This window comes from Schistocerca serialis, unplaced genomic scaffold, assembly GCF_023864345.2.
Source record: "Schistocerca serialis cubense isolate TAMUIC-IGC-003099 unplaced genomic scaffold, iqSchSeri2.2 HiC_scaffold_40, whole genome shotgun sequence".
Classification (NCBI taxonomy): domain Eukaryota; kingdom Metazoa; phylum Arthropoda; class Insecta; order Orthoptera; family Acrididae; genus Schistocerca; species Schistocerca serialis.
Window position 1 is genome coordinate 30,164 of NW_026047975.1, and position 26,704 is coordinate 56,867.

General features: G+C 60.2%; 1 protein-coding gene across 1 annotated transcript; it reads right to left on the reverse strand.

Annotated features, from left to right (window-relative positions):
* Positions 1–355: 355 nt before the first annotated feature.
* Positions 356–10,032, reverse strand: LOC126446542 (proline-rich protein 36-like). Its single transcript, XM_050090982.1, has 2 exons — positions 9,208–10,032; positions 356–631 (listed from the first exon to the last, which is right to left on the reverse strand). The coding sequence occupies exons 1-2, from the start codon at positions 10,030–10,032 to the stop codon at positions 356–358; spliced, it is 1,101 nt and encodes a 366-aa protein (XP_049946939.1).
* Positions 10,033–26,704: the final 16,672 nt, after the last annotated feature.

Below are 26,704 nucleotides of genomic sequence, written 5' to 3' on the forward strand. Positions count from 1 at the left end.
GGCGACGGTGCCCGGCCTGTAGCGGTGGGGCTTCTTGACGCCTCCGGTGGCGGGCGCGCTCTTCCTCGCCGCCTTGGTGGCGAGCTGTTTGCGCGGCGCCTTTCCGCCGGTGGACTTGCGGGCCGTTTGCTTTGTGCGGGCCATAGCGGTAGCGGAGCGGCGTGCGTGGAGGTTAGGTGCGGCGCGGCGTCCGGTGCTGCCTTGACAACGGGCCCGCGCGCCTCCGTGCTGCGCTTATATGCCCTCGGTTGCGCGTGGTGGGGGGAGGGCGGGCCAGAGTCTATATAGGCCTCCTGCGCCCCTGCCACGGCAAGCGGCCCCCCCGGCCGCTCCTCGCCGCAGCCGGGCGGACCAATCAGCGCCGCCCGCCCCGGACCAGGCCAGCATGGCGGACTTCCCCGAACCGCGATGGCGGCAGCAGCGGCCAACCACGGTTCAGCAGCAACCTCCACGGCAGCAGCGGCCAACCACGGTACAGCAGCAAACTCCCGCAGCCCACGTCGACGCCAGCCAACAAAATGGCGGCAACCGGGAGACGGGAAGCGACCATGTTGTCGGCCCCCGACAAGATGGCGACCGCATTGACCGTCTCCTCGACGCAATGCAGCTCATGATGGCTCGCATGTCCGAGCTAATGGCCGCAGTACATCAGGTACTCGCCGTTGCAACATCCTCAGCCCAGCATGCCTGAACACCACAGGAGCATGAGGATCTGCGTGTTCAACGCTAATGGCCTGAGGACGCAAGACGGCGAGTTCCGGCAGTTTCTACGCGACGAAGACATCGACATCTGCCTCGTCGCGGAAACGCACCTGAAGCCTGGCGTACGAGTCGGCGTGGCCAATTACGCCTGCTACCGATACGACCGACCGACTGCAGGGGGCGGCACGGCTGTTTACGTCCGACGCTCCATTCGACACCACCGTGTTCCTGTGCCGGAGCTCACTGCAATGGAAGCAGCCGCCGTTGCAGTCGACACCGTGCACGGAAGAATCACGTTCTGCGCTGTCTACAGGCCTCCACGCGGTGCACTGGACGCAGAAGACGTAAACAAGCTCCTGTCCCTCCCAGGTAACATCATACTGGGAGGCGACTGGAACGCTAAGCACGCTGCCTGGAACAGCCGCGTCACTAACACCAGCGGTCGCCGGTTACAACGCGTGGTCGAACGACACGACGCGATAGCCGTGGGACCGCACGAACCGACCATCTACCCGGCAAGAGGGCGTGAGGACGTGCTGGATTTCATTATCCTTAAAGGAATCCGGCAACATGTGGCAGCCAGCACCCGGACGGCACTTTCCTCCGACCACCTGCCGGTAATCTTCACGCTCGACTCGGAGATAATGCCGATGCGACGACACGGACTCGACCTCAGGGGCATCAACTGGGAAGAGTACCGTGAAAACGTCGCAGAAGCACTGGAGACTATTCCCGACGTCGACGCTGAAGGTGCAGAGGTCGCACTGCAACACCTAACACAAGCCATCACGGAGGCAGCAACGGCCGCAACACCCGCCAGGCGCCAGGCGGCAGACGAGCACACGCCGCGCATACTGCCACGTCACATCAGGGACCAGATAGCTGCCAAAAACAGGCTACAACGGGAATGGCAGCTAACCAAGGACCCGAGGACGAAAAGGCAACTCAACAGGTTGCGCCGCCACATCAAGGCAGATGTAGACGCACACAGGAACGCCGAGTGGGCCGCCAAAATTGAAGGGCTGAACACCGAGGACGGGACGGCGTGGAAGTCAATGAAAAGCTTCCTCCGCCGCACTCAGCCCATCCCTCCTCTACAAGTGGGCAACAGATTTGTCAGCGAACCGGACGCCAAGGCAAACGCACTGGCGGACGCGTTCGCTGCAAATTTCACAACAATTGAAGAGCCCGTAGACGAGGAACACTTGCGCCTAGTAGCGGACCGCCTGCCTGTATTTCTCCGCGAACGCGCGGAGGACGACGAGATACAGCCCGTCTCGCCGGAAGAGGTCCAGCTGCAACTTCGCCACCTGCAACGCAAGAAAGCAGGCGGACCAGATAACGTCACCAACATGTTGCTGAAGCAGCTTCCCGACGCCGCAGCACACCATCTTGCGGCAATCTTTAACGGGATACTGCGCACCAGCGTATACCCATCTTGCTGGAAGCATGCGGAGGTAGTTGCTCTTCCCAAGCCAGGGAAGGACACTCGCTTGGCTAAAAACTACCGCCCCATCAGCCTCCTGCCAGCAACATCAAAGGTATTCGAAAGGCTCTACCTGGTCCGCCTGCTGGCCCACGTAAACGCCGAAGGACTTCTCCCCGACGAGCAGTTCGGTTTTCGTCGGGAGCACGCGACGACGCACCAGCTGCTGCGCCTGACGGAGGAAGCGTTCGGAGCCGTTGACCGACGTAAGTATTTCGGCGCTCTCTTGCTGGACGTGTCTCGTGCCTTTGACTCCGTGTGGCATGACGGCCTCCTGTACAAGCTTCTTGTGCAGGGGGTACCTGTGTCGCACGTGAGGCTCCTGCAGAGCTATCTGCAGGAAAGGACGTTTCACGTCCGCGCAGCCAGTGGAATTTCCACGGAGCGCCGAATACTTGCGGGTGTACCTCAAGGCTCGGTCATCGGTCCGACGCTGTACTCCCTCTACACCGCCGATCTGCCACGCACGAACCGCGTCCAGACGGCGCTTTATGCTGACGACACGGCGATCTACAGCAGCAGCTGGAGCGTCGACGTCCTGCAGCGGCGTCTACAGGCGGCCACCGACGAGCTCACCGAGTGGGCAAAGAAGTGGCGCCTCGCCTACAATGGCGAGAAGAGTCAGGCGATTATTATAGCTAGTCGCCCCTTCCGCCACGACGCGCCAACAGTATCGGTGTGTGGAGTGCCAGTCGAATGGAACGACACAGCCAAATACTTAGGCGTCACTTTAGACCGGCGGCTTACATGGCGGCAACATGTTGAAAACATCAGGGGCAAGGCGCTGGGTAGATTGAGGCTGCTCTACCCGGTGCTCAACCCCACGTCAACGCTGCCAGAAGACGTCGGTCTTACGCTGTACAAGGCCGCCATACGACCGCTGCTGGAATACGCAGCGGTCGTGTGGGGAAACACGGCCGATACAAACCTGAAGCGCCTGCAGACTATCCAAAACAGGGCGCTACGACTGGCACTTCACCTGCCCAAGGACTTCCCCACGGAGGAGCTTCACCGCGTCGCTGCCGTCCAACCTCTACGCCAGAGGTTTAAGGACGCAGCGACAACATTCTACGATAAAGCCGAGAGGTCGACCAACCAACTGGTAAGAAGACTCGGCAGCCGACCACACTGGCGGGCGTCATTACGCTGGCCAGACCTGCTGCGCCGGTAAGAGTGATGCAGCAACCTTAACAACATTTGTCCCCGTGCAGGACAGCTTAGGAAATCATACGCATACCCCATAACTTTCACAAACTTAATGTAGGAAAAATAGCGCTAGGCTATTAAAACCTACACCTTAACCATGTGGAACACACCAACACCGTTTCACACATTAGCACACAGGCAGGCTGGGCGCAGACCGTAGCCGACTCGCGAGCCGCTGCAGCTGCTGTTTGTGCACGTTTTGCTTTGCCCGAGGAAGGAAGGATGACAGGCCGCGGCAAGGGAGGAAAGGGGCTCGGCAAGGGTGGCGCCAAGCGGCACCGCAAGGTGTTGCGCGACAACATCCAGGGCATCACGAAGCCCGCCATCCGCCGCCTGGCTCGCAGGGGCGGCGTGAAGCGCATCTCTGGTCTGATCTACGAGGAGACCCGCGGGGTGCTGAAGGTGTTCCTGGAGAACGTGATCCGCGACGCGGTGACGTACACTGAGCACGCCAAGCGCAAGACTGTGACGGCCATGGACGTGGTGTACGCCCTGAAGAGGCAGGGGCGCACCCTGTACGGTTTCGGCGGTTAGGCTGCGTCGCAGCGGGCGCTGGCCTTCCCGCGGCCGTGCTTGTGGGTGGGAGAGACTAGAAAACGGCCCTTTTCAGGGCCACCACACTGTTCGGAAGTTGAAAAGTGCGAAAGAGTCTGTGTTGTTGCTGCGTGTGTGCGCTGTGTTGTTTGTTTGTTTGTTTGTTTCTTTCTCTCTTTCTTTCTTTGTTTCTTTCTTTCCGTTTGAGCGACGTGATGTGACTGGGAGGGGAGAAGGAAAGGAAACGTGTCATGTGGCTGGCTGTGTGTGGAGCTGCTTCGTTTGTGTGTCTTTGTATCGACCGCGACGGAGGTGGCGGGCTGTGTGTTGTTGTGCGAGAGGCGGTGATTATTTGCTTGCGTGGTTTGGCTCTGTGTGTTTGCGGCGGCGTTGGGGTTTCCGAGGCAAGGCGTGTGGGCATAGGCGGCCGGATCAGCTGTTTCGTTCGTGTCGACGGCCGTTGCGCGCGGGAGTGGAGGGCGGTGTGTCGACACGCCTCCCTTTAACAATGGTCATTATTGCTGCCGTTGTCGTTTGGAAGGCGACTGCGACCGTGCAAAATGTGTGCGTGTGTGTGTGTGTGTGTGTGTGTGTGTGTTGGGCCACACGGGCTGTGTGGACGACAAGATGGCGGACGTGCGCCGGCGGCGGCTGTGCTGTGAAAGTGCAAAGTTAAAACAAAACAAGGTGCGGCGAGGACGACTGAAATTTTGCTTTGGACGTAGGTTTGTGTGGTGGCCCTGAAAAGGGCCGATTGTTGTGGGCCGAGCCGAGCCGGCAAAGCGCGTTGCGTGCAGGGGAGCACGCGGCGCTGCGATTGCCTGGCCTCCTTTAGGCCTTCTTCTCGGTCTTCTTTGGCAGCAGGACGGCCTGGATGTTGGGCAGGACACCACCCTGTGCGATGGTGACGCCCGACAGGAGCTTGTTGAGCTCCTCGTCGTTGCGGATGGCAAGCTGCAGGTGGCGCGGGATGATGCGCGTCTTCTTGTTGTCGCGGGCCGCGTTTCCGGCCAGCTCGAGCACCTCAGCCGCGAGGTACTCCATGACGGCGGCGAGGTAGACGGGCGCCCCGGCGCCGACGCGCTCTGCGTAGTTTCCCTTGCGCAGGAGGCGGTGGATTCTGCCGACCGGGAACTGGAGCCCAGCCCTGCTTGAGCGGGACTTTGACTTGCCCTTGACTTTGCCTCCCTTTCCGCGTCCGGACATGGCGATGGGCTAGCGACGGTGCACACGAAACGGAAACGAAAACGACCGGTGCGAGCGGCAGCGAGTCGAGCAGCGGAGTGCGTGCCGGCGCACTCACTCGCACTCGCATGAAAACGCTGGCTACATAAGCCAGGTGTAAAGGCAGTCTAAGCAGCGGAGCTGCTGTTCCTGCGGGGACCTCGTTAGTGGGTGCAGTGGACCTAACAGGGTGAGCTGTCCTCGCTGGGCGTAGTTCATTGTGACGCCCTCTGTTTCGACATCGGGCGGCGAGAGATAATTACTCTCGCAGTAGATCTGGCCAACGAGTCGTTGGCCTGTGGTGGACCTGGCGGCCCAGACCACGAATCAAGCGGCTGCCAGACCGTTCTGCATTGCTGTAGAACTGCCGGGCGATTTGCCGGAAGCGATCCCGGAGGAAGGGGATCCCAGCTTCTTCATGGAGCAGCCTCGTCGGATAGCGAGGTGGCTTGTGGAGCGCTAGTCGCAGCGCCCTGTTTTGCAGTCGTTGGAGCGTCGCAATGTGCGTCGCGGCCGCGTTACCCCACACCACAGCCGCGTATTCCAGTACCGGCCGAACAAGGGACAGGTACATGGTGAGGCCATGGCGTGGAGGGAGAGTCGATGACGGGTTGAGCAGTGGGTAAAGCGCACGAAGGCGCCCCACTGCCCGCCCTCGGACGTCACGGATGTGTGGCAGCCACGTCAGGTGTCTGTCCAACGTCACCCCGAGGTAGTTGCCGGTCCGCGACCAGGGGATGGGGCCCCCCATGATCGTGACCGGCGGTAGGTCCGGTGGCAGCCTCTTTCTGCTGAAGATGACAGCCTGACTCTTCGCAGCGTTGAACTTCAAGCGCCATTTCGTGGACCAGGCGCCCAGGACGTCACATCCGAGCTGGAGGCGACGGCGCATCTCGGCCGCATTCATGCTGCGGGTGAACAACGCCGTGTCGTCGGCATAAAGTGCCAACTCCACGCGTGCCACCCGCGGGGCGTCGGCGGTGTACAGGGAGTACAGCAGGGGGCCGAGGACCGACCCCTGCGGCACCCCCGCTCGAATCTGCCGGTCGGTGGAAGTGCCTCCATCTGCTCGGACGTGGAAAGTGCGTCCCGAGAGATACGAGCGCAGCAGGACTACGTGCGACGTCGGTACCCCGTGCGCAAAAAGTTTGTACACGAGGCCGTCGTGCCACACGCAGTCGAAGGCCTTGGAGACGTCGAGAAGCACCGCCCCTAGGTACTCCCGCGTCTCCAGCGCTCGCATCGCCTGCTCCACGAGACGCAGCAACTGCTGCGTGGTAGAGTGGCCGCACCGGAAACCAAACTGCTCCTCGGGAATGAGTTGCTGTTCCGTCACGTGGCGCAGCAGCCGCTCCGTGTACAACCTCTCAAACACTTTTGAGAGGGACGGGAGCAGACTGATCGGCCGGTAGTTCGCGGCCTGACGTGGATCCTTGCCGCTCTTGGGGATGGCAACCACTTCCGCGTGTTTCCACGCGGAAGGGAAGGTCCCAGAGCGGAGGATACTGTTAAAGATGTCCGCCAGAGATTGGTGTACCTCCGGCGGAAGCATCCGCAACAGGCAGTTGGTGACACCATCCGTGCCACCCGCCTTCTTCGGGTTGAGACGACGGAGCTGCAGGTCCACTTCCTCGGCTGTGATTTGCTCGATCACGTCGTCTTCCTGTCGCGCAGCGAGAAAAACCGGCAGGCGCTCTGCCACCAGACGGACGTGATCGGGATCGACCACGCCATCAGCAGGTTGAAAGTTTTCTGCGAACGTGTCCGCGAGGATGCCTGCTTTCGCATCTGGTTCGCAGACAACGTCCGCACCCACATGGAGAGGTGGGACTCGCTGACGACGACGAAGGAAACGCTTAGCGGTCCGCCAAGCGCTGCCGTCCGTCGTTGTAAGAGTGGCCACAAGACCCGCCCAGTCCCGATGACGATGGTCGTCGATGGCGGCCCGAATCTCGCGCCGCGCCCTGTTGAGGCGGCGCTTCGTGTCAGGCAGCCGTGTGAGCTGCCACTCCCGAAAGAGGCGATTCTTGTTTGTGATCGCCTCGAGGATGTGTGGCGGGAGTTGGCGCGACATCTCTCGCGGCCGTCCTGGCCGCCTGGGGGTGGCCGCCTCCGCTGCAGCCAGTGTGTGCCGCGTGAAGAAGGCCAACGCTTCGTCAGCCCCTTGCACAGCGGGATCGGGCGCGCCCTCGAGGCGGTCGAGGACCTCGACACGAAAGCGCGCCTCGTCTATGCCTCGGAAGTTGTGTCGGTCGGACGGCATAGATGCACCGATGACGTCCATGTCGAAGACCACCGGGAGGTGATCGGACGACATGGCACATCTAACGGTGGCGGACGTGAAGTGCCCAACACCTTTGAGCACGGCGATGTCGAGCACGTCAGACTGGCCGCGATGGGGGAAGACGGTGTGCTCATAAGGCCCCAGTACTATCGCACCATGCCGTTGCGTGACGCGAAGGAGGCGGCGGCCGCTGGCGTTAGTGATGCGGGAGTTCCACTGAGGGTGCTTGGCGTTCAAGTCACCCGCAATGAAGACTTTCCCGCGCAGTGCCAGCAGGGCGTCGACGTCAGCCTCCTGAAGCAGTCCCCTCGGCGGCCTGTAGGCCGCAACGAAGGTGATGACCCCTGCCGTCGTGGTGACAGCCACCCCAGTGGCCTCCATTGCAGCGAGGGGCGGAAGCTGGACTTCGTGATGTTTGAGGGACGCCTTGATGTAGATGGCCGTCCCTCCGCCGTGGGTCAGCCTGTCGGTGCGGTAGCACCGATAGTTGGCCACCCTCACGTGTATTCCCGGCTTCAGGAAGGTCTCGCACACGAGGCAGATGTCAATTGCCTCGTCGCGCAAGAACTCCCTGAATTCCCCTTGTTGGGGGACCAAGCTGTTTGCGTTGAAGGCGCAAACGGTGAGGCCATGGATATGGCGATTATCCATGGCACGGCGGAGTTGCAACGCCGGCCTGAAGGGCCGACGTGACCGCGGTGACGAGCACCGGGAGCTGCTCGAGCAGCTGGCTCAACGACCGCAAGAGCGATCGGAGTTCAGCTGCGTCGGTGGCCATGGGGGCGGTGGGGGCCGCTGGGGCGGCCTCCGCCACTGGGGCGGCCGGTGGCGGCTGCTCCGTACTAGGCGACTGCCGCGGAGCATCGGCAGCCGGTCGCGGCGCAGCACGAGGCGTCGTCCTCTGCGGCGGCAGAGTGTCTTCGACAGTCCGTCGTGCAGCGGCAGGGGTGGCCCGTCCCGCACGCCGGCGACGCCTGCGCGGGGCGGCAGCCCGCGCGCCCTGCGTGGGCGCGGGGGCTGCCACCCCCACGGGCGAAGCCGTGGACGGCGCGGTCGGTGGCCGCGGCTCACGCTCCACCTGCGCCGAACTTCGGGTGGCGGAAGCTGGTCCTCCCTTGGTGGCGGCAGCAAAGCTGGTGGACGGGTGCACCTTACGAGAAGGAGCGGTCCCTCCCCTCGGTTGATTTCGGCCCCGTTTGAAGGCCGAGCAGCCTCGATAGCTGGCAACGTGCGTGCCGCCGCAATTGCAGCACGTCGGTTTGTCTTCCCTGGCAAGCCCGCAAGACTTGCTCTCGTGCCCGCCCGCGCACTTAACGCAGCGGGGCGACATGGAGCAGTAGCGGGAGACATGGTCGAGCCTTTGGCAGGAAAAGCACTGGGCCCTCTTGCCTTTGGCCCGGAGAGGTTCCACTGCGACCTTGACACGGCCGACCCGCTGCACCTGGAAAATCTTCCGATTTTCCAGGTTGTCAACGAGGACAACCTGGTACAGTGGCATGTCGCGATGCGTACGTGGAGACTTCATTAGTCCGGTGGACCGGACGCCGAAGCCTAGGTCCTCGAGCTCCTCGCGAAGGTAGTCCGCACCAAACTTGAGGGGAAGGTGGCGGAATACCACCTTCAGAAGTTTGAGCGGCTCGGAGGGGTGCGTGTAGCACGGGAGGCCATCTTTGCAGATGGCGTCCATCACCGCGCGGTACTCCTCGTTGGTCGACACTGTGACCTTGTAAAGGTCACGGCCAGCGTTCTTGACAGTGGCGGACGTGGCCACCCTGTCCAGTTTTTGCTGGAACTCCTTGTATTCGCCAGCCCACTGGATGACTATAGGCGGCGGCTTCTTTTGGGCCGGCGCCGGAGGCGCGGCGCCATCCTCCATCGCATCGTCGCTGACGCCCGCAAACGTGTTGGCGGTCGGCAGCGGGGTCGGTAGCTGCAGCGCAGCGGCCCTGGCAGTGTGCCGCCGGGGCGGGGCGACAAAACCATCCTCGTCCGGCTGTCGGGAAGCAGCAGGTGAACGAGTGGGCCGCCGCGTGGTCTTCGTCGATTTCTGCGCGGCGGTGCTCCGGGAGGAGCCCGCGAGAGTCAGCCCAGACTCGGTGGTGGAGGTGCGGGAGGCCCTGGTGGCCTTCTTCCGCGGCCTCGCTCCTTCAGATGTCTGAGAGGGAGTGTCAGAGTCGTCATGCGTCACAGCCCGGCGCTTTCTGGGCGCGCGGGGAGCGTCAAGGTCGGTGTCACGGCGCTCCGACTCGGCAATCGCCTCAGCCAGATTGGCGTCGGGCAGGTCCATGTCCTCCATCTCGGTAGCTGCAGCTAGCGCAGCCACGGGCTCTTCTCGTGTCTCCGGGGCCAGGGGGGCAACCGGGGGCACATCGACCTCTTCAGTGGTCGAGGCCAGCGGCGCAACTCCCGCCGAGGCCGCCACCGCCGGGACCGCAAAATCGTGCGATGCGACCGGCGGGGCTCTCGGTGGCACACCCGACACATGCTGCCTCGTGTGCGGTAGAGCGGCAGCCTTCTGAATGTTGCAGAAGGCGAGAATAGCCGCCTCGTCGTCCTCTCGACCAGGGTAGGGGCCCCCGTGGGCGAGTTTGTTCATGAGAATGAACACTCGATCACGAGGGTGCGCGTCAAAATCCGATGAGTCAAACCCGTCAGCGTCAGTTGTCGAAAGCCGGTTCGTCATAAGTGGGGGGCCGGATGGGGCCGCCACCGGGATCAACTCAGTCGCCTGAGCTGGCCCCGACGGACGGCGATCCGCCACACCCTTCGCAAGTAAAGCATCCTCTCTCATCGACATCTCGAACCGCAATCCGTCGTCCGTGCGTGCCGGCGCAGCCGGGGTGGGGGTGCTTTATGGGCTCGGGTGCGGCGGCCGGTTGCGCGCGCGCCCCATTGGTCGGCGGCCGCAACAGGGCGAGCTGGTAAAGGTGCGGCGGCGGCTGGCGGCGGGTGCCACTGTGTGGGGAGACGCTGACTAGAGCGGAGCGCTTGCTACTGGTGTTGCTGCTGCCGTACGTTGGTTCGAGATGCCGCCCAAGACTAGCGGGAAGGCCGCCAAGAAGGCTGGCAAGGCGCAGAAGAACATTTCGAAGGGCGACAAGAAGAAGAAGCGCAAGAGGAAGGAGAGCTATGCCATCTACATCTACAAGGTGCTGAAGCAGGTGCACCCTGACACGGGCATCTCGTCGAAGGCGATGAGCATCATGAACAGCTTCGTGAACGACATTTTCGAGCGCATTGCGGCCGAGGCTTCTCGCCTGGCGCACTACAACAAGCGCTCGACCATCACGTCCCGCGAGATCCAGACCGCTGTGCGGCTGTTGCTGCCTGGCGAGCTGGCCAAGCACGCCGTGAGCGAGGGCACGAAGGCGGTGACCAAGTACACGAGCTCCAAGTAAGGAGGTGGCTCTGGAATGGAAGGAAGGATGGAGAAGGCTCCTCCGTTGCGAGAGCGGCAAAACGGCCCTTTTCAGGGCCACCAACTTGCCATTTGCGGGAAGGGCGGAATTGTTGTTGTTGTTGTTTGTGTGGACGGCTGTGATGTGATGTATGTGTGCATTGTGATTGTGGGTGGGGGGGGCGCGTCAAAGCGTGTTGCGGGGTACGGCCACGAGGTTGGTCGCCGTGGCGTGGAATGGTGGCACGCCTCGTTGGAGTGGTTTTGACCCATTGGTGTTGGTGTGTGTGTGTGTGTGTGTGTGTGTGTGTGTGTGTGTGTACCTGTCTGCGAGGGGGGACAGTGCGATCGGCGACTTTTGTGTCACCGTAACGACGGCCGTTTGCGGGTTTGTTTTTTGCACATCATACATGGCGAGGGTGAAATGTGAAATGTTTTTGTTTGGTTTTTTTTTTTTGTTTTTTTTTTGCCGCCCACTATTCCCTTTGCTGTACGCCGAGTTTGACAATGGTGCGACGTAACTGCAGCGTGGAGGTGTGTGAGTGACGTTGAAGTGAACGTGCCATTAAGACGCATTGTTGTTGTATTGTACTGTACGTGTACGGCGACACGCACGATGATGTACCATTCGACTCTGATTTTTGATAGCCGTGTTTGACTGATTGCGTACGACGCACGCACACCGATGTCGTCATTCAAGATGCACGCGTGTCCAGTGCAGTACAGTAAGCGCGACGCTAGACGACGACGACGGCGGCGGCGGTCGTTTGTTTGGCGAATGTCTGTACACGTGTTTGTCTGTGTCCATCCGGTATGTATTTGTTTGTTTGTTTGAAAGTGTTTTGTGTGTCGGTGACGTGGTCCGATCCGTCGCCCCCTGAGTAACTGTCGATCGGCGCGATAGACCGGCGTCACGCAACTGAACCGAAGTCGTGGGCACACCCGTCATACTGTTGTACACCGTCGCGCTGAGAACGGTAACGAAAGGTTGACTTTGATCGGTCGAATGTCTGGGCAGAACGTGAGGAATGAGGCAAGAGTGCAAGGAGGAAAGGACAGAGGGGGGGCAAAAGAGAGAGAGGAAGGGAAAAAGGGGAGAAACGCATTCGTAGAGCAACGGAACGTTCCCGTGTCGGAGGCGTATTGGAGCCGCACTGAAATGCGTTTAACGGCGGCGCGGCTGCAAGTGTCTGCCGTGGTGAACGTTACCTTTGACGGCTGCATTGGGCTTTGCCTTTGCTTTCGCTTTTCGCTTTCCCGGATGTACGTAACGTTTGTTGATATGGTTCTGAGGAAGAGTGTATGACAGTGCCGTGCCGTCCATGTTCGTGTGCCCTCCCATTGTGTGTATGCTATTGTCTGTGTACTTGAATGATGTATGTAGGTGTTAGTGGACATGTTTTACCAGTGGGGGGAAATGGATGTCACGGTGGAGATGACGCACCCTCCGTACAGAAAGGTGTCGAGAAAGTGAGTGTGTGTGTGTGTGTGTGTGTGTGTGTGTGTGTGTGTGTGTGCGCGTCCGTGAATTGGCAGTGTTTGGAGGTGGGCGTGCCCTGCATGTGGCCCGGAAGGCTGTTCGTTTGGCGGTAGTGTTGTGTGGACAGGGGAGGGGCATGCGTAACGCTGCTGGCATGGCATTTCGGGAGATGGGAGGGGGCAAACGAGGAAACGAGGAGCGGCGGCCAAAGACGGGACGGGGAGGGGCGCGGTGTGGGTGGCTTGCGCCTGTGCTCGGCGTTGTGGTTTGTGCAAAAGAGGAGGAGAAAAACAATGAGTTGCCAGGGAGGGGAGCGGTGTTGTGTTGTGGTTGTCGTGGTGTAGCCGCAGACGCGGCTGTCAGTGAACGTGGCGAGACGGACGGATGCGCGGAGGGGCGGGGGCGGCGCATTTCGCCGGTGCCGTGCCGTGCCATGCCTGAAAGCCGCGTGGTCGCTGTGTTGTTGGTGGCGTGGGGGCGAGGAGAGTACCGTACGGGTGTGCTTGTGCGCCGGAAATGGCACACTGCGCCTGCCCGTCTTGGAGGCTGATGGCTGTGGTGTGGAAATGGGGCGCGGTGATGTTGAAGCAGTTGAAGAACAGAAAAGAAACCAAGAAGAAAACGGAAGGCGTGATGCGGCGGTGGTGGTGAGAGCGGGAAAAACAAAACAAAACAAAAGAACGAAAAAAAAACAACAAGAAACAAAAAAGAAAACAAAAAGTCTATCAATATTAAAATGTAAATGGAAATGGAAATGGACCCAGGTATAACCTCCCTGCACAAATAGCAGAGAGTCCGATGGTAATAAAAATGTGCCAGAATGTTAACGTCCCTACAAAACAAACCCAACGATAATATTAATGAAAGAATGAACCGTATGTAACATTGCAACAGACACAATGAAACCTGATAAATTGTATAAGGGCAGCAGCGTTGACCTTTGGCCCTGTATTCAGAATAAAAAGAGCCAAAGATCGTTACCCCAATGAAAAAAAAAGACACTGAAACACGTATGTAACATAGCAGCGATGGCGAGACATTGTAGCATCTGTGACCAGAGAGTTTGCGCTGGACTGCGCGAGTGTTGCGAGCGGTTCTCAGTCAGTCAGTCAGTCAGTCAGTCAGTCAGTGAGTCGTTGCGAGTCTGTAGCTCTGTGTAGTTGAGGGCTGTACTCTGTCAGTAGTCGTCGCGTGCAGTACGCTAATAGTCGTCATGCAGAGCGGTCGGTCAGTAGTAGGAGCCGAGTGCGGTTGTGTGATGTAGGCGGTCGGCAACACTGGTCAAGATGGTGAATAAGGTATACTGCTGTTAATTAATATAATCATTAGATAGTGAAAAATTTCATTTATTGTAATTATTCTCCAACAAGTTCCCCAATAATAATGTTTATTTCAAAAGCATTTTTCAAACATTTAATGTTTTATTGAACTAAAGAGTTCGTTGCACTTCACATTTCATTCCACTTCTTTGAAGAAAAATTTCACTAAAATCACAAAAAAAGAGAATATTATTATTTGCAATGCAGTTCCTCCAAGCGCTGCGCAACAACAAGAGCAGAAATGTGACATCCATTTATTCGGAGGTAAGACTTTAATTCTGATTGTTTTGCACAGGGCCAAAGACCGATATTTCGGTTTAATTGAAGTTTCTTGTCACTGAACGGACTTTAAATGTTGTGAAGAATTTATATTTGAGTCAGATTGCGAATTTCACATTTTTGTTGCCATTTTCAATACCTCTCATTGTGGGCGAGGTTACAATTAGCGCAATGTCCATTAGCATCCGAAAATAACATTGTCCATTATTTGAAAGTTTGCGGGGAGGTTACAACACACACAAAAAAAACAAAAAAAAAAAAAAAATTGCATTTATATCCGCTCCTCAATTGTAGATACCCCTTACACAGCTGTGTGCAATGAATGAGTGCTGGCTGGTAATTAATTGCACTCCTTGGAGGGAAATGCCATAGGAAGTGGTCTTTAAAAAGTGAATGTTTTTCGTTAAAAGACAAAAGGTACTTTAGAAAAAAGTAATAGTGGGGCGTTTGTTGTTGAACAAAGTAAGTACAATGAACATACGTTATCAGATTTGCGCAATGCAGCTTCACACTACCTTTTGATTATAACACAATATACTATACATCGTCCCGAACCGTGACCAGAGTCGCGAGACGAGCAGAGCACGCCGCCGACGCCCGCTCAGTACAACCGTCCACCCGCTACTACTGTCGACCGACTACTACCTCTCCCGACTCGCGCTACAATATATATAACAACTGTTCCCGGCGACCCGGTGCGTGCCACTACTGTCGTCTGGCGCGGTCCAAGCGCCGACTAGCAACGATAAATAACTCTCTGGTCAGACAGAGATGCTGTCATGCCTCGCCATCGCTCTGGTAATGGAACACGCAGTGGCGGAGCCAAAGACTGTGTTGTCGAGGTCGAGTGCGAGCGGGAAGAGAGGCAGCGTCGGCACGGAGATGCAAGCGAGCGCGAGACGCACGGGTGCTGCGGCGTGGCGCGTTTGCGGTCGGCGCCTTTGGTGGCAACGGCCGGGACAAGCAGCGGTGTATGGTGTGGTGCGGGGCGGACAGGGGCGGCGGTGGACGGGGAGGAGGAGGCGGCGCGACGACGGCATGGGGGCGAAAACGGGTTCGGGGGACGGCGGATGTTGAGAGGCGTCACGCGCGGACAGGACACAGACACAGACACAGAGACACACAGATTGGAAAGGGAGGGTGCGCGGTAGTAGTTGGGAATGTGCGTACCGTGCGGGATGGGAGTGGGCGAGGAACACGGTCGTGGCCCCCTGTTTTGGGTGCGTGTGATGACGTCGGTGTGTTGTGGGAAGGGAAGGTGCTGTGGCGGCGGCGCGTAATGGGCGTAGGCCGAAAAGAGAAAGGAACGTGGGCAGTGTGTTGGCAAGCGTCGGTTCGACTGCGACGTTGATGGGCAGGGCAGGGCAAGGTTAATGGTGGTAGGAGTAGGCGTGTGGGCGCAAAAAAATCTGCCGCTGCAGGCGGTGCCGTAACCGCCATGGCGGGAAGGAGAGAGGGCCAAAGAAAGAAAGAAAGAAAGACAGAAGGAAAAAAAAAAAAAGGAGGGGGGGGGGCGAAAGTGGAGAGGCGGTGGTGTGAGAAGGGCGGGGGCGGAAGGAAGGCAGGAAGGACAAGAGGCGAGGCGACGGCTTGCTTTGTGTATCGGTCGGTCTCTGGCTATGCTTCGTTTTCTGCAGCAGGGTCGGTGCGCGGCGTGGCTCGCGGCAGTGGGAACGCCTGGCGGCTGGACGGCCAGCAATGCGGTTGGATGGGCGGCCACAGCACCGCACCTGTGCCCGAGGAGGAGACGCTGGCGGCGGGCCCTGAGGTGAGGCCGGCTCGGCTGGGGCTGTGGATGTGGATGTGTAGGTGTGCGCCGCTGCTGCAACAACGAGTAAAACGCGAGAAGAAGGGATGGCGGTAGAGAGGAGAGGAAAAAAAAAAAAAAAAATAAAAGGTCGTGTTGTGTTGATGCGCAGGCAGACGCGTACAGAGAGACGAGCCCGGTCTGCAGCAGGGTGTGGCCGTGCCGAGTGCAGAGCAGCGGCGGCTCGGTTCGGTTCGGCCCGGCCCGGCGGGCCGCGCTGTTGTCGCGGACGTGAGCGCCCCCTGGCGGGTGGCCGGAGGCGGCGCGGCGTGTTGGACGTGTGGCTGGTGGCAGTGCACAATTTGCGAGTGGCTGGCGGTGTGGTGTGGCGGTTGGCGCGTCGGGCGGCGGAGAGGTATGTGTTGCGGGCGCCCTTTGCTGCGCTGCGTCGTTGCGTGTGCCGTACAGGGCGGGCGCTTGTCGACTGTGTGGGCGGTGTGGCGAATTGGCGTGAAACGGCTGCCGAGAGGTGTGTGGTAGCGAGCCGGTCGGTGTCAGTGCGAAGGGGAATGTGCGTGCGTTTGGCGGTTTCGGTGTGCTTTTTGCGGCGTGAGAGTGGGAATTAGTGGGGCCGGCTGTTGTGTTGGTTCCTTGTGTCTTGTGTCGCGTAGCTTGATGGCAACGTGGAAGGACGCCGGTTTCGTTTCGAGCCTTGCGTGTGGTTGTCGACGTTGACTGGTTGGCGTGTGCCGATGCACGTGCATGTGTGGGTCGCGAGTGCGTGTTTGGCTGGCTGTGTGTGTGTGTGTGTGTGTGTTTTGGGGGGGAAGGGGGAGGCGGTGGTGAAAGTGCAGTCGTTGCCACGGGCGTCGTCGGGTGGGGCTGGGGCTGTGCGCCGTGGCGGAAAGGTGGTAGGTTGCGGGAAGCGAGCCCGTCGTTGACGGTGTCGCGTGAGGTGTGAATCGAGTGGGGCGCGGGGCGCGAGACAGGAGCAGCGTGCCGCTGCGTCGTGGTCGTCAGCAGAGGCTGTGCGTGTGCTTGTCCTTTTTGTGGGCGGTTCGTGCGAGGCGTTTTTGTTTTGTGTTGCCCTAGTTGTTAGTTTATTTTGTTTGTGTTTGTTATTTGTGAGACGACGACTGGTTGGTGGCGTGCGCGCGAAGTGGCGGTGTGCGCTTCCCGTGTCGTTTGTGTTGTTTTGTTTTTGTGTGTGTTTTTTTTTTTTTTTTTTTTGCACTGGGCCCCGGGGGGTGGGTGGGTGCGTGTGTGTCGATTGCCGGCTGGCGAAAGGTGCGCCATCGGCGGGGTGGGTCGCCGGCACAAGTAGAGGCGGCGGCGTTGTTGCTGTTGTTGTGTGGTGTTTGTTTTGTTCGGCTGTGTCGGCGAGCTGTGTTGCGGTGCGTGTGAATGGTGCTGGCGTTGGGGCTGCGACTGCGACGGCGGCGAGCCGCGGGCGCGCATGATAGTGATGTTGTGAACAGCGGCTGTGTACGGTAGTGGTGTTGTTGTAGCATGACGTGCATCCGGGCCGGCGCGGAAAGCGCAGTTGCGGGCGGTTGCCCTTCGGTGCCAGCCATGTCGCGTGAGCGGCGGGTTGCTCTGGTGTCGACACGTGGTGCTCTGGGTTGTTGTGTGGTGCCCTTTGGCCGGTGGGGGTGGTTCGCGTGTGTCTCGTTCGCGCTCGGTATCTGGTCGTGGTCGTGCTGCTCCCCCGTCTGTCGGCGGTTTTCGACGTCGTCTGTACGTTTTTGTTCGTTTGCGGCGTGCCTGCCGACGTCGTCCCGTCGCGACCTTTCAACCGAAAGTGTGGCGCCCGAAGGTGAACGAACGTAACCCTGACCTCGGCGCTTTACGCTGAGCCGAGCGAACCGAACCTAACCTGTGGTGTGGCGAGGTGAGCTCAGCCTGTGAGCCCCTAACGTCTACGTACGGTAAGCTGTCCGGCTCACGCCTCACGTTTGAACGCTTTTTTAACCTACGTTTGACGCTTCTTAAACCTAGCACTGACCCCTTAACCTAACGTGTAACCTAACCTAACCTAACCTAACCTAACCTAGCCTCTGACGCCTGACGTGTTTGAATGCTTAACCTAAGTTTGACGCTTAACCTAACCCAAGTCCCCTTAACCTAACCCACGTCCACCTAACCTAACCTAGACGTGTAAACGTAATGTGTAACGCGTAACGTGTAAGGTCGGCTGGCGTGTGTGCTGACGGCAGATTGGGTTGGTCTGTCGATTCGGATTGCGGTTTGCCTCGGTCGAGGGGTTGGGTCGGAAGCGGCGAGGGGCGGCGGCGCCTGTTGCGCAGGCGGCGGCGCCTGTTGCGGCGGGCAATTGTTGAGAAACGGCTGTGAATGTTGGCGGGCGAGAGGAGGAGGACGGCGCGCGATGTGGCCCGACGGCTGCGGGCCGATCGGGAAACGGCGGGAGGGCGACGGAAGGCGATGGGGCGGCGGAGGCGCGTTTGCACGGCCGTCATCGCCGCACGCCTCGGCTTGTGTGGCTGTGGCGCCGGCCGCGCTGGCCGGGCTGCCGCGGCGACGGTGTGGGAGTTTTGCCGAAGGTTTGGCCATTGTGGCGGGTCGTCGGCTGGGGCTGTGGGGGCGGCATTTGGGCGGGGGCGGCGATTCTCGGCGGGCCGACCCAGGCTGTAGCGCGCGGTAGCTGCAGTTTGGCCGTGGTTTGCGGCGCTGCCGTGGCGACTGGTTGGCGACTGTGGTGTGGCTGTGTGTAGCCCCATCCTCGGTGGTTTGAAAGGCGCGGGCGGTTGTGGCGCAGGTTTGGGGCTGCTCCGCACAGGCTGTCGGACGTTGGGCGGTAGCAAGCGCGGGAGGCGCGGCGCGGCGGCGCGCAGAGTGGCGGCCGCTCTCTCGGCCGTCCGCGCCCGCCCGCGACACTGGCTGGGCCCTTGTGATTCTCTGCTCTGCTGTGCTGTGCTTGCGTGCCTGCCGTCCCGCTCGCTCTCGCTCTCGCTCTCGCTGTGTGTTACGCGCGTCGTCGAAATGGCAGATCAGGCGGCTACGAACGAGACTGCTGCGGCACCCGCCGCCACCGGCACTACGAAGAAGGCCAAGTCTGCGTCGTCTGCGAAGAAGCCGCGCGCCAAGCCTGCGCACCCGCGCACCTCTGAGATGGTGACGGCCGCCATCAAGAGTCTGAAGGAGCGCGGCGGGTCGTCGCTGCAGGCGATCAAGAAGTACATAGCCGCGCACTACAAGCTGGACGCGGAGAAGCTGGCGCCGTTTATCAAGAAGTACCTCAAGTCGGCCGTCGTGGCGGGCGAGCTGGTGCAGACGAAGGGGAAGGGCGCGTCCGGCTCGTTCAAGCTTGCCGGCGCCGGCGGCGGGGGGGCGGCCGAGGGCGGCAAGGCTCGTGCTGGCGGTGCCAAGAAGAAGCGCGCCGCTCCGGCCAGCAAGGAGAAGAAGGGCGCCCGTGCGGCCGGCGCAAAGAAGGCTGGTGGCGTGAAGGCGGCGACCGGTCGGAAGGCGGGCGCCGCCAAGAAGGCGTCTGCGGCGTCGGCCGCTCCCGCGGGTGCGAAGAAGGCGGCTGCGGCCAAGCCGGCCAAGGCCAAGTCGCCGTCGAAGGCGAAGAAGGCCGCCAAGGTTCCGACGAAGAAGCCGAAGGCGCCGCGCCCGAAGAAGGCGACGACGCCGTCTAAGGCGAAGGCTTCGCCCAAGAAGAAGAAGTAGAAAGAGATGGGAAAGGAAGGGTTTGGCGCTTGACTCCGTCGTCCCCACCCCCCGTCGTCGTCTAGTGGCGCGCAAGAGACGCGCGGCCCAAAACGGCCCTTCTCAGGGCCATCAAAGCACGTCGGGGAAGGTTTTGATTGTCGTGTTGCGTTTGGTGTGGGGTGTCTGTCTGGCGTTTCTGTATGCCCGTGGGGATGCTGTTTGCGTGCCGTGGTGGTTGGATTGCGGGGGTCGGTGGCGGGTGTGGGCGGCGGTAGCGGTAAGCGGTGTTGTTGTTGTTGTTGTTGTTGTTGTTGTTGTTGTCGTGGTTGATTGTCGCCGTGTTTGTGGCGGCGGCCGACGGTTGGTTTTCTGTCACGTTGTTTTGTTTGAATACGTTGGTTGGCTTGCCTGCGTTCGTTCTTCTCGGATGTCTGTCTTGTCGAGTCGTGTCTGGTCTTTGTTTTGTTCCTTTGTGTGTGTGTGTGTTATGTTTTGCAAGGGGGGGCACGTTGAGATGTGGGAAGGAGTCGGCGGGGGATTTCGGTGGCGTGTAGAGCGAGCGAGCGCGCCTGCCTGGCCGTTGGCCGTCGGAGTGGAGTGCGGGTTTTTTTTGATTTCGAAAAACGAAAGCGGCGGCCGGCCAGCCACCCGTGCGGTGTGACGTCGGCCGTTGGGTATTGTGCGCTTTGAGCGCCGGGGAGGGATGATGTGTGATTGTTGCGCGCTGCTAGCAGGCAGGCAGAGTGAGCGGGTGTGGCGGACGGACGGGAAGTGGTGGTTTTTGTTTTTTTTGGGGTTGCGGGGCGAGAGGCAGGCGACCGACAAAGTTTGCTCGCGACGGAGAGATGTTAGTGGCCCTGAAAAGGGCCGTTTTTGTTTGTGCGGTGCGGTGCCGCGGCGCGGTTTAGGCGCGCTCGCCGCGGATGCGGCGAGCGAGCTGGATGTCCTTGGGCATGATGGTGACGCGCTTGGCGTGGATTGCGCACAGGTTGGTGTCTTCGAAGAGGCCGACGAGGTAGGCCTCGCTGGCCTCCTGCAGGGCCATGACTGCGGAGCTCTGGAAGCGCAGGTCGGTCTTGAAGTCCTGGGCGATCTCGCGCACTAGGCGCTGGAATGGCAGCTTGCGGATGAGCAGCTCTGTGCTCTTCTGGTAGCGCCTGATTTCTCGCAGGGCGACGGTGCCCGGCCTGTAGCGGTGGGGCTTCTTGACGCCTCCGGTGGCGGGCGCGCTCTTCCTCGCCGCCTTGGTGGCGAGCTGTTTGCGCGGCGCCTTTCCGCCGGTGGACTTGCGGGCCGTTTGCTTTGTGCGGGCCATAGCGGTAGCGGAGCGGCGTGCGTGGAGGTTAGGTGCGGCGCGGCGTCCGGTGCTGCCTTGACAACGGGCCCGCGCGCCTCCGTGCTGCGCTTATATGCCCTCGGTTGCGCGTGGTGGGGGGAGGGCGGGCCAGAGTCTATATAGGCCTCCTGCGCCCCTGCCACGGCAAGCGGCCCCCCCGGCCGCTCCTCGCCGCAGCCGGGCGGACCAATCAGCGCCGCCCGCCCCGGACCAGGCCAGCATGGCGGACTTCCCCGAACCGCGATGGCGGCAGCAGCGGCCAACCACGGTTCAGCAGCAACCTCCACGGCAGCAGCGGCCAACCACGGTACAGCAGCAAACTCCCGCAGCCCACGTCGACGCCAGCCAACAAAATGGCGGCAACCGGGAGACGGGAAGCGACCATGTTGTCGGCCCCCGACAAGATGGCGACCGCATTGACCGTCTCCTCGACGCAATGCAGCTCATGATGGCTCGCATGTCCGAGCTAATGGCCGCAGTACATCAGGTACTCGCCGTTGCAACATCCTCAGCCCAGCATGCCTGAACACCACAGGAGCATGAGGATCTGCGTGTTCAACGCTAATGGCCTGAGGACGCAAGACGGCGAGTTCCGGCAGTTTCTACGCGACGAAGACATCGACATCTGCCTCGTCGCGGAAACGCACCTGAAGCCTGGCGTACGAGTCGGCGTGGCCAATTACGCCTGCTACCGATACGACCGACCGACTGCAGGGGGCGGCACGGCTGTTTACGTCCGACGCTCCATTCGACACCACCGTGTTCCTGTGCCGGAGCTCACTGCAATGGAAGCAGCCGCCGTTGCAGTCGACACCGTGCACGGAAGAATCACGTTCTGCGCTGTCTACAGGCCTCCACGCGGTGCACTGGACGCAGAAGACGTAAACAAGCTCCTGTCCCTCCCAGGTAACATCATACTGGGAGGCGACTGGAACGCTAAGCACGCTGCCTGGAACAGCCGCGTCACTAACACCAGCGGTCGCCGGTTACAACGCGTGGTCGAACGACACGACGCGATAGCCGTGGGACCGCACGAACCGACCATCTACCCGGCAAGAGGGCGTGAGGACGTGCTGGATTTCATTATCCTTAAAGGAATCCGGCAACATGTGGCAGCCAGCACCCGGACGGCACTTTCCTCCGACCACCTGCCGGTAATCTTCACGCTCGACTCGGAGATAATGCCGATGCGACGACACGGACTCGACCTCAGGGGCATCAACTGGGAAGAGTACCGTGAAAACGTCGCAGAAGCACTGGAGACTATTCCCGACGTCGACGCTGAAGGTGCAGAGGTCGCACTGCAACACCTAACACAAGCCATCACGGAGGCAGCAACGGCCGCAACACCCGCCAGGCGCCAGGCGGCAGACGAGCACACGCCGCGCATACTGCCACGTCACATCAGGGACCAGATAGCTGCCAAAAACAGGCTACAACGGGAATGGCAGCTAACCAAGGACCCGAGGACGAAAAGGCAACTCAACAGGTTGCGCCGCCACATCAAGGCAGATGTAGACGCACACAGGAACGCCGAGTGGGCCGCCAAAATTGAAGGGCTGAACACCGAGGACGGGACGGCGTGGAAGTCAATGAAAAGCTTCCTCCGCCGCACTCAGCCCATCCCTCCTCTACAAGTGGGCAACAGATTTGTCAGCGAACCGGACGCCAAGGCAAACGCACTGGCGGACGCGTTCGCTGCAAATTTCACAACAATTGAAGAGCCCGTAGACGAGGAACACTTGCGCCTAGTAGCGGACCGCCTGCCTGTATTTCTCCGCGAACGCGCGGAGGACGACGAGATACAGCCCGTCTCGCCGGAAGAGGTCCAGCTGCAACTTCGCCACCTGCAACGCAAGAAAGCAGGCGGACCAGATAACGTCACCAACATGTTGCTGAAGCAGCTTCCCGACGCCGCAGCACACCATCTTGCGGCAATCTTTAACGGGATACTGCGCACCAGCGTATACCCATCTTGCTGGAAGCATGCGGAGGTAGTTGCTCTTCCCAAGCCAGGGAAGGACACTCGCTTGGCTAAAAACTACCGCCCCATCAGCCTCCTGCCAGCAACATCAAAGGTATTCGAAAGGCTCTACCTGGTCCGCCTGCTGGCCCACGTAAACGCCGAAGGACTTCTCCCCGACGAGCAGTTCGGTTTTCGTCGGGAGCACGCGACGACGCACCAGCTGCTGCGCCTGACGGAGGAAGCGTTCGGAGCCGTTGACCGACGTAAGTATTTCGGCGCTCTCTTGCTGGACGTGTCTCGTGCCTTTGACTCCGTGTGGCATGACGGCCTCCTGTACAAGCTTCTTGTGCAGGGGGTACCTGTGTCGCACGTGAGGCTCCTGCAGAGCTATCTGCAGGAAAGGACGTTTCACGTCCGCGCAGCCAGTGGAATTTCCACGGAGCGCCGAATACTTGCGGGTGTACCTCAAGGCTCGGTCATCGGTCCGACGCTGTACTCCCTCTACACCGCCGATCTGCCACGCACGAACCGCGTCCAGACGGCGCTTTATGCTGACGACACGGCGATCTACAGCAGCAGCTGGAGCGTCGACGTCCTGCAGCGGCGTCTACAGGCGGCCACCGACGAGCTCACCGAGTGGGCAAAGAAGTGGCGCCTCGCCTACAATGGCGAGAAGAGTCAGGCGATTATTATAGCTAGTCGCCCCTTCCGCCACGACGCGCCAACAGTATCGGTGTGTGGAGTGCCAGTCGAATGGAACGACACAGCCAAATACTTAGGCGTCACTTTAGACCGGCGGCTTACATGGCGGCAACATGTTGAAAACATCAGGGGCAAGGCGCTGGGTAGATTGAGGCTGCTCTACCCGGTGCTCAACCCCACGTCAACGCTGCCAGAAGACGTCGGTCTTACGCTGTACAAGGCCGCCATACGACCGCTGCTGGAATACGCAGCGGTCGTGTGGGGAAACACGGCCGATACAAACCTGAAGCGCCTGCAGACTATCCAAAACAGGGCGCTACGACTGGCACTTCACCTGCCCAAGGACTTCCCCACGGAGGAGCTTCACCGCGTCGCTGCCGTCCAACCTCTACGCCAGAGGTTTAAGGACGCAGCGACAACATTCTACGATAAAGCCGAGAGGTCGACCAACCAACTGGTAAGAAGACTCGGCAGCCGACCACACTGGCGGGCGTCATTACGCTGGCCAGACCTGCTGCGCCGGTAAGAGTGATGCAGCAACCTTAACAACATTTGTCCCCGTGCAGGACAGCTTAGGAAATCATACGCATACCCCATAACTTTCACAAACTTAATGTAGGAAAAATAGCGCTAGGCTATTAAAACCTACACCTTAACCATGTGGAACACACCAACACCGTTTCACACATTAGCACACAGGCAGGCTGGGCGCAGACCGTAGCCGACTCGCGAGCCGCTGCAGCTGCTGTTTGTGCACGTTTTGCTTTGCCCGAGGAAGGAAGGATGACAGGCCGCGGCAAGGGAGGAAAGGGGCTCGGCAAGGGTGGCGCCAAGCGGCACCGCAAGGTGTTGCGCGACAACATCCAGGGCATCACGAAGCCCGCCATCCGCCGCCTGGCTCGCAGGGGCGGCGTGAAGCGCATCTCTGGTCTGATCTACGAGGAGACCCGCGGGGTGCTGAAGGTGTTCCTGGAGAACGTGATCCGCGACGCGGTGACGTACACTGAGCACGCCAAGCGCAAGACTGTGACGGCCATGGACGTGGTGTACGCCCTGAAGAGGCAGGGGCGCACCCTGTACGGTTTCGGCGGTTAGGCTGCGTCGCAGCGGGCGCTGGCCTTCCCGCGGCCGTGCTTGTGGGTGGGAGAGACTAGAAAACGGCCCTTTTCAGGGCCACCACACTGTTCGGAAGTTGAAAAGTGCGAAAGAGTCTGTGTTGTTGCTGCGTGTGTGCGCTGTGTTGTTTGTTTGTTTGTTTGTTTCTTTCTCTCTTTCTTTCTTTGTTTCTTTCTTTCCGTTTGAGCGACGTGATGTGACTGGGAGGGGAGAAGGAAAGGAAACGTGTCATGTGGCTGGCTGTGTGTGGAGCTGCTTCGTTTGTGTGTCTTTGTATCGACCGCGACGGAGGTGGCGGGCTGTGTGTTGTTGTGCGAGAGGCGGTGATTATTTGCTTGCGTGGTTTGGCTCTGTGTGTTTGCGGCGGCGTTGGGGTTTCCGAGGCAAGGCGTGTGGGCATAGGCGGCCGGATCAGCTGTTTCGTTCGTGTCGACGGCCGTTGCGCGCGGGAGTGGAGGGCGGTGTGTCGACACGCCTCCCTTTAACAATGGTCATTATTGCTGCCGTTGTCGTTTGGAAGGCGACTGCGACCGTGCAAAATGTGTGCGTGTGTGTGTGTGTGTGTGTGTGTGTGTGTGTGTGTGTGTGTGTTGGGCCACACGGGCTGTGTGGACGACAAGATGGCGGACGTGCGCCGGCGGCGGCTGTGCTGTGAAAGTGCAAAGTTAAAACAAAACAAGGTGCGGCGAGGACGACTGAAATTTTGCTTTGGACGTAGGTTTGTGTGGTGGCCCTGAAAAGGGCCGATTGTTGTGGGCCGAGCCGAGCCGGCAAAGCGCGTTGCGTGCAGGGGAGCACGCGGCGCTGCGATTGCCTGGCCTCCTTTAGGCCTTCTTCTCGGTCTTCTTTGGCAGCAGGACGGCCTGGATGTTGGGCAGGACACCACCCTGTGCGATGGTGACGCCCGACAGGAGCTTGTTGAGCTCCTCGTCGTTGCGGATGGCAAGCTGCAGGTGGCGCGGGATGATGCGCGTCTTCTTGTTGTCGCGGGCCGCGTTTCCGGCCAGCTCGAGCACCTCAGCCGCGAGGTACTCCATGACGGCGGCGAGGTAGACGGGCGCCCCGGCGCCGACGCGCTCTGCGTAGTTTCCCTTGCGCAGGAGGCGGTGGATTCTGCCGACCGGGAACTGGAGCCCAGCCCTGCTTGAGCGGGACTTTGACTTGCCCTTGACTTTGCCTCCCTTTCCGCGTCCGGACATGGCGATGGGCTAGCGACGGTGCACACGAAACGGAAACGAAAACGACCGGTGCGAGCGGCAGCGAGTCGAGCAGCGGAGTGCGTGCCGGCGCAGCCGGGGTGGGGGTGCTTTATGGGCTCGGGTGCGGCGGCCGGTTGCGCGCGCGCCCCATTGGTCGGCGGCCGCAACAGGGCGAGCTGGTAAAGGTGCGGCGGCGGCTGGCGGCGGGTGCCACTGTGTGGGGAGACGCTGACTAGAGCGGAGCGCTTGCTACTGGTGTTGCTGCCGTCGCGATAGTTTAGTGTGTTTTCCGCGCGATTCTGTGTATTCGGCGTTAGTCGAACGTTCTTTTTCTACGTTTTGCCGCGTCGTCTTTCAGTCGGAGCGGTTATTTTCTGCGTTGGTGTTGGTCGTCGCGCGCGTTGATTTCGTCGTTCGCGGCGGAGTCAAAGGCCACGATGGCCAGTTCTTCAGCCGGTTCTCGAGGTTTGTTTCCCTCGTCTGGCAAGAATATCATGTCATGCGCTGAATTGCTGTCGTATTCATCAGAGTCTTGTCTGCCTATCTCTCGATCAGTCCACCGTCGGCTGTCGGATCCTACAATTCAGCTTACGTCAGAACAAGTCAATCAGGCGACCGATCAGATGCAGCAGGACAGCGTTGAGCTGGGTTCATCCGGCCCAGGGCCGAGTAGCGTGGGGCCAGGCTCCGGCGGGATACCTAACGGTGACAACGATGCCGTCCTGGCCGCCCCTACACCCGGCTCCGCTGACGCTGCACCGCCTGTAACGCGTCGAAAATCGACGAAATCCACGAAGGCGCGGGATGCTCCATACTCGCATGCTTCACGTAAGCATGCGCATCCCCCTTCGCATACCGACTCTGAATCAGCTGAATCCAGGGCGCCTGACAGGAAGAAGCAATCAACCGACCGTCAGGACCCTGTTTCGCCTCAGGACGCCTCCGCTTCCCATGCGGCGACCGACTCCAGTCTGGTCGACATGGCGACTGACTACGAAGTCACAGTTCCAACGTCGAACAGATTTGAAAGTTTAGATGATGTCACACCAGCTGACCAA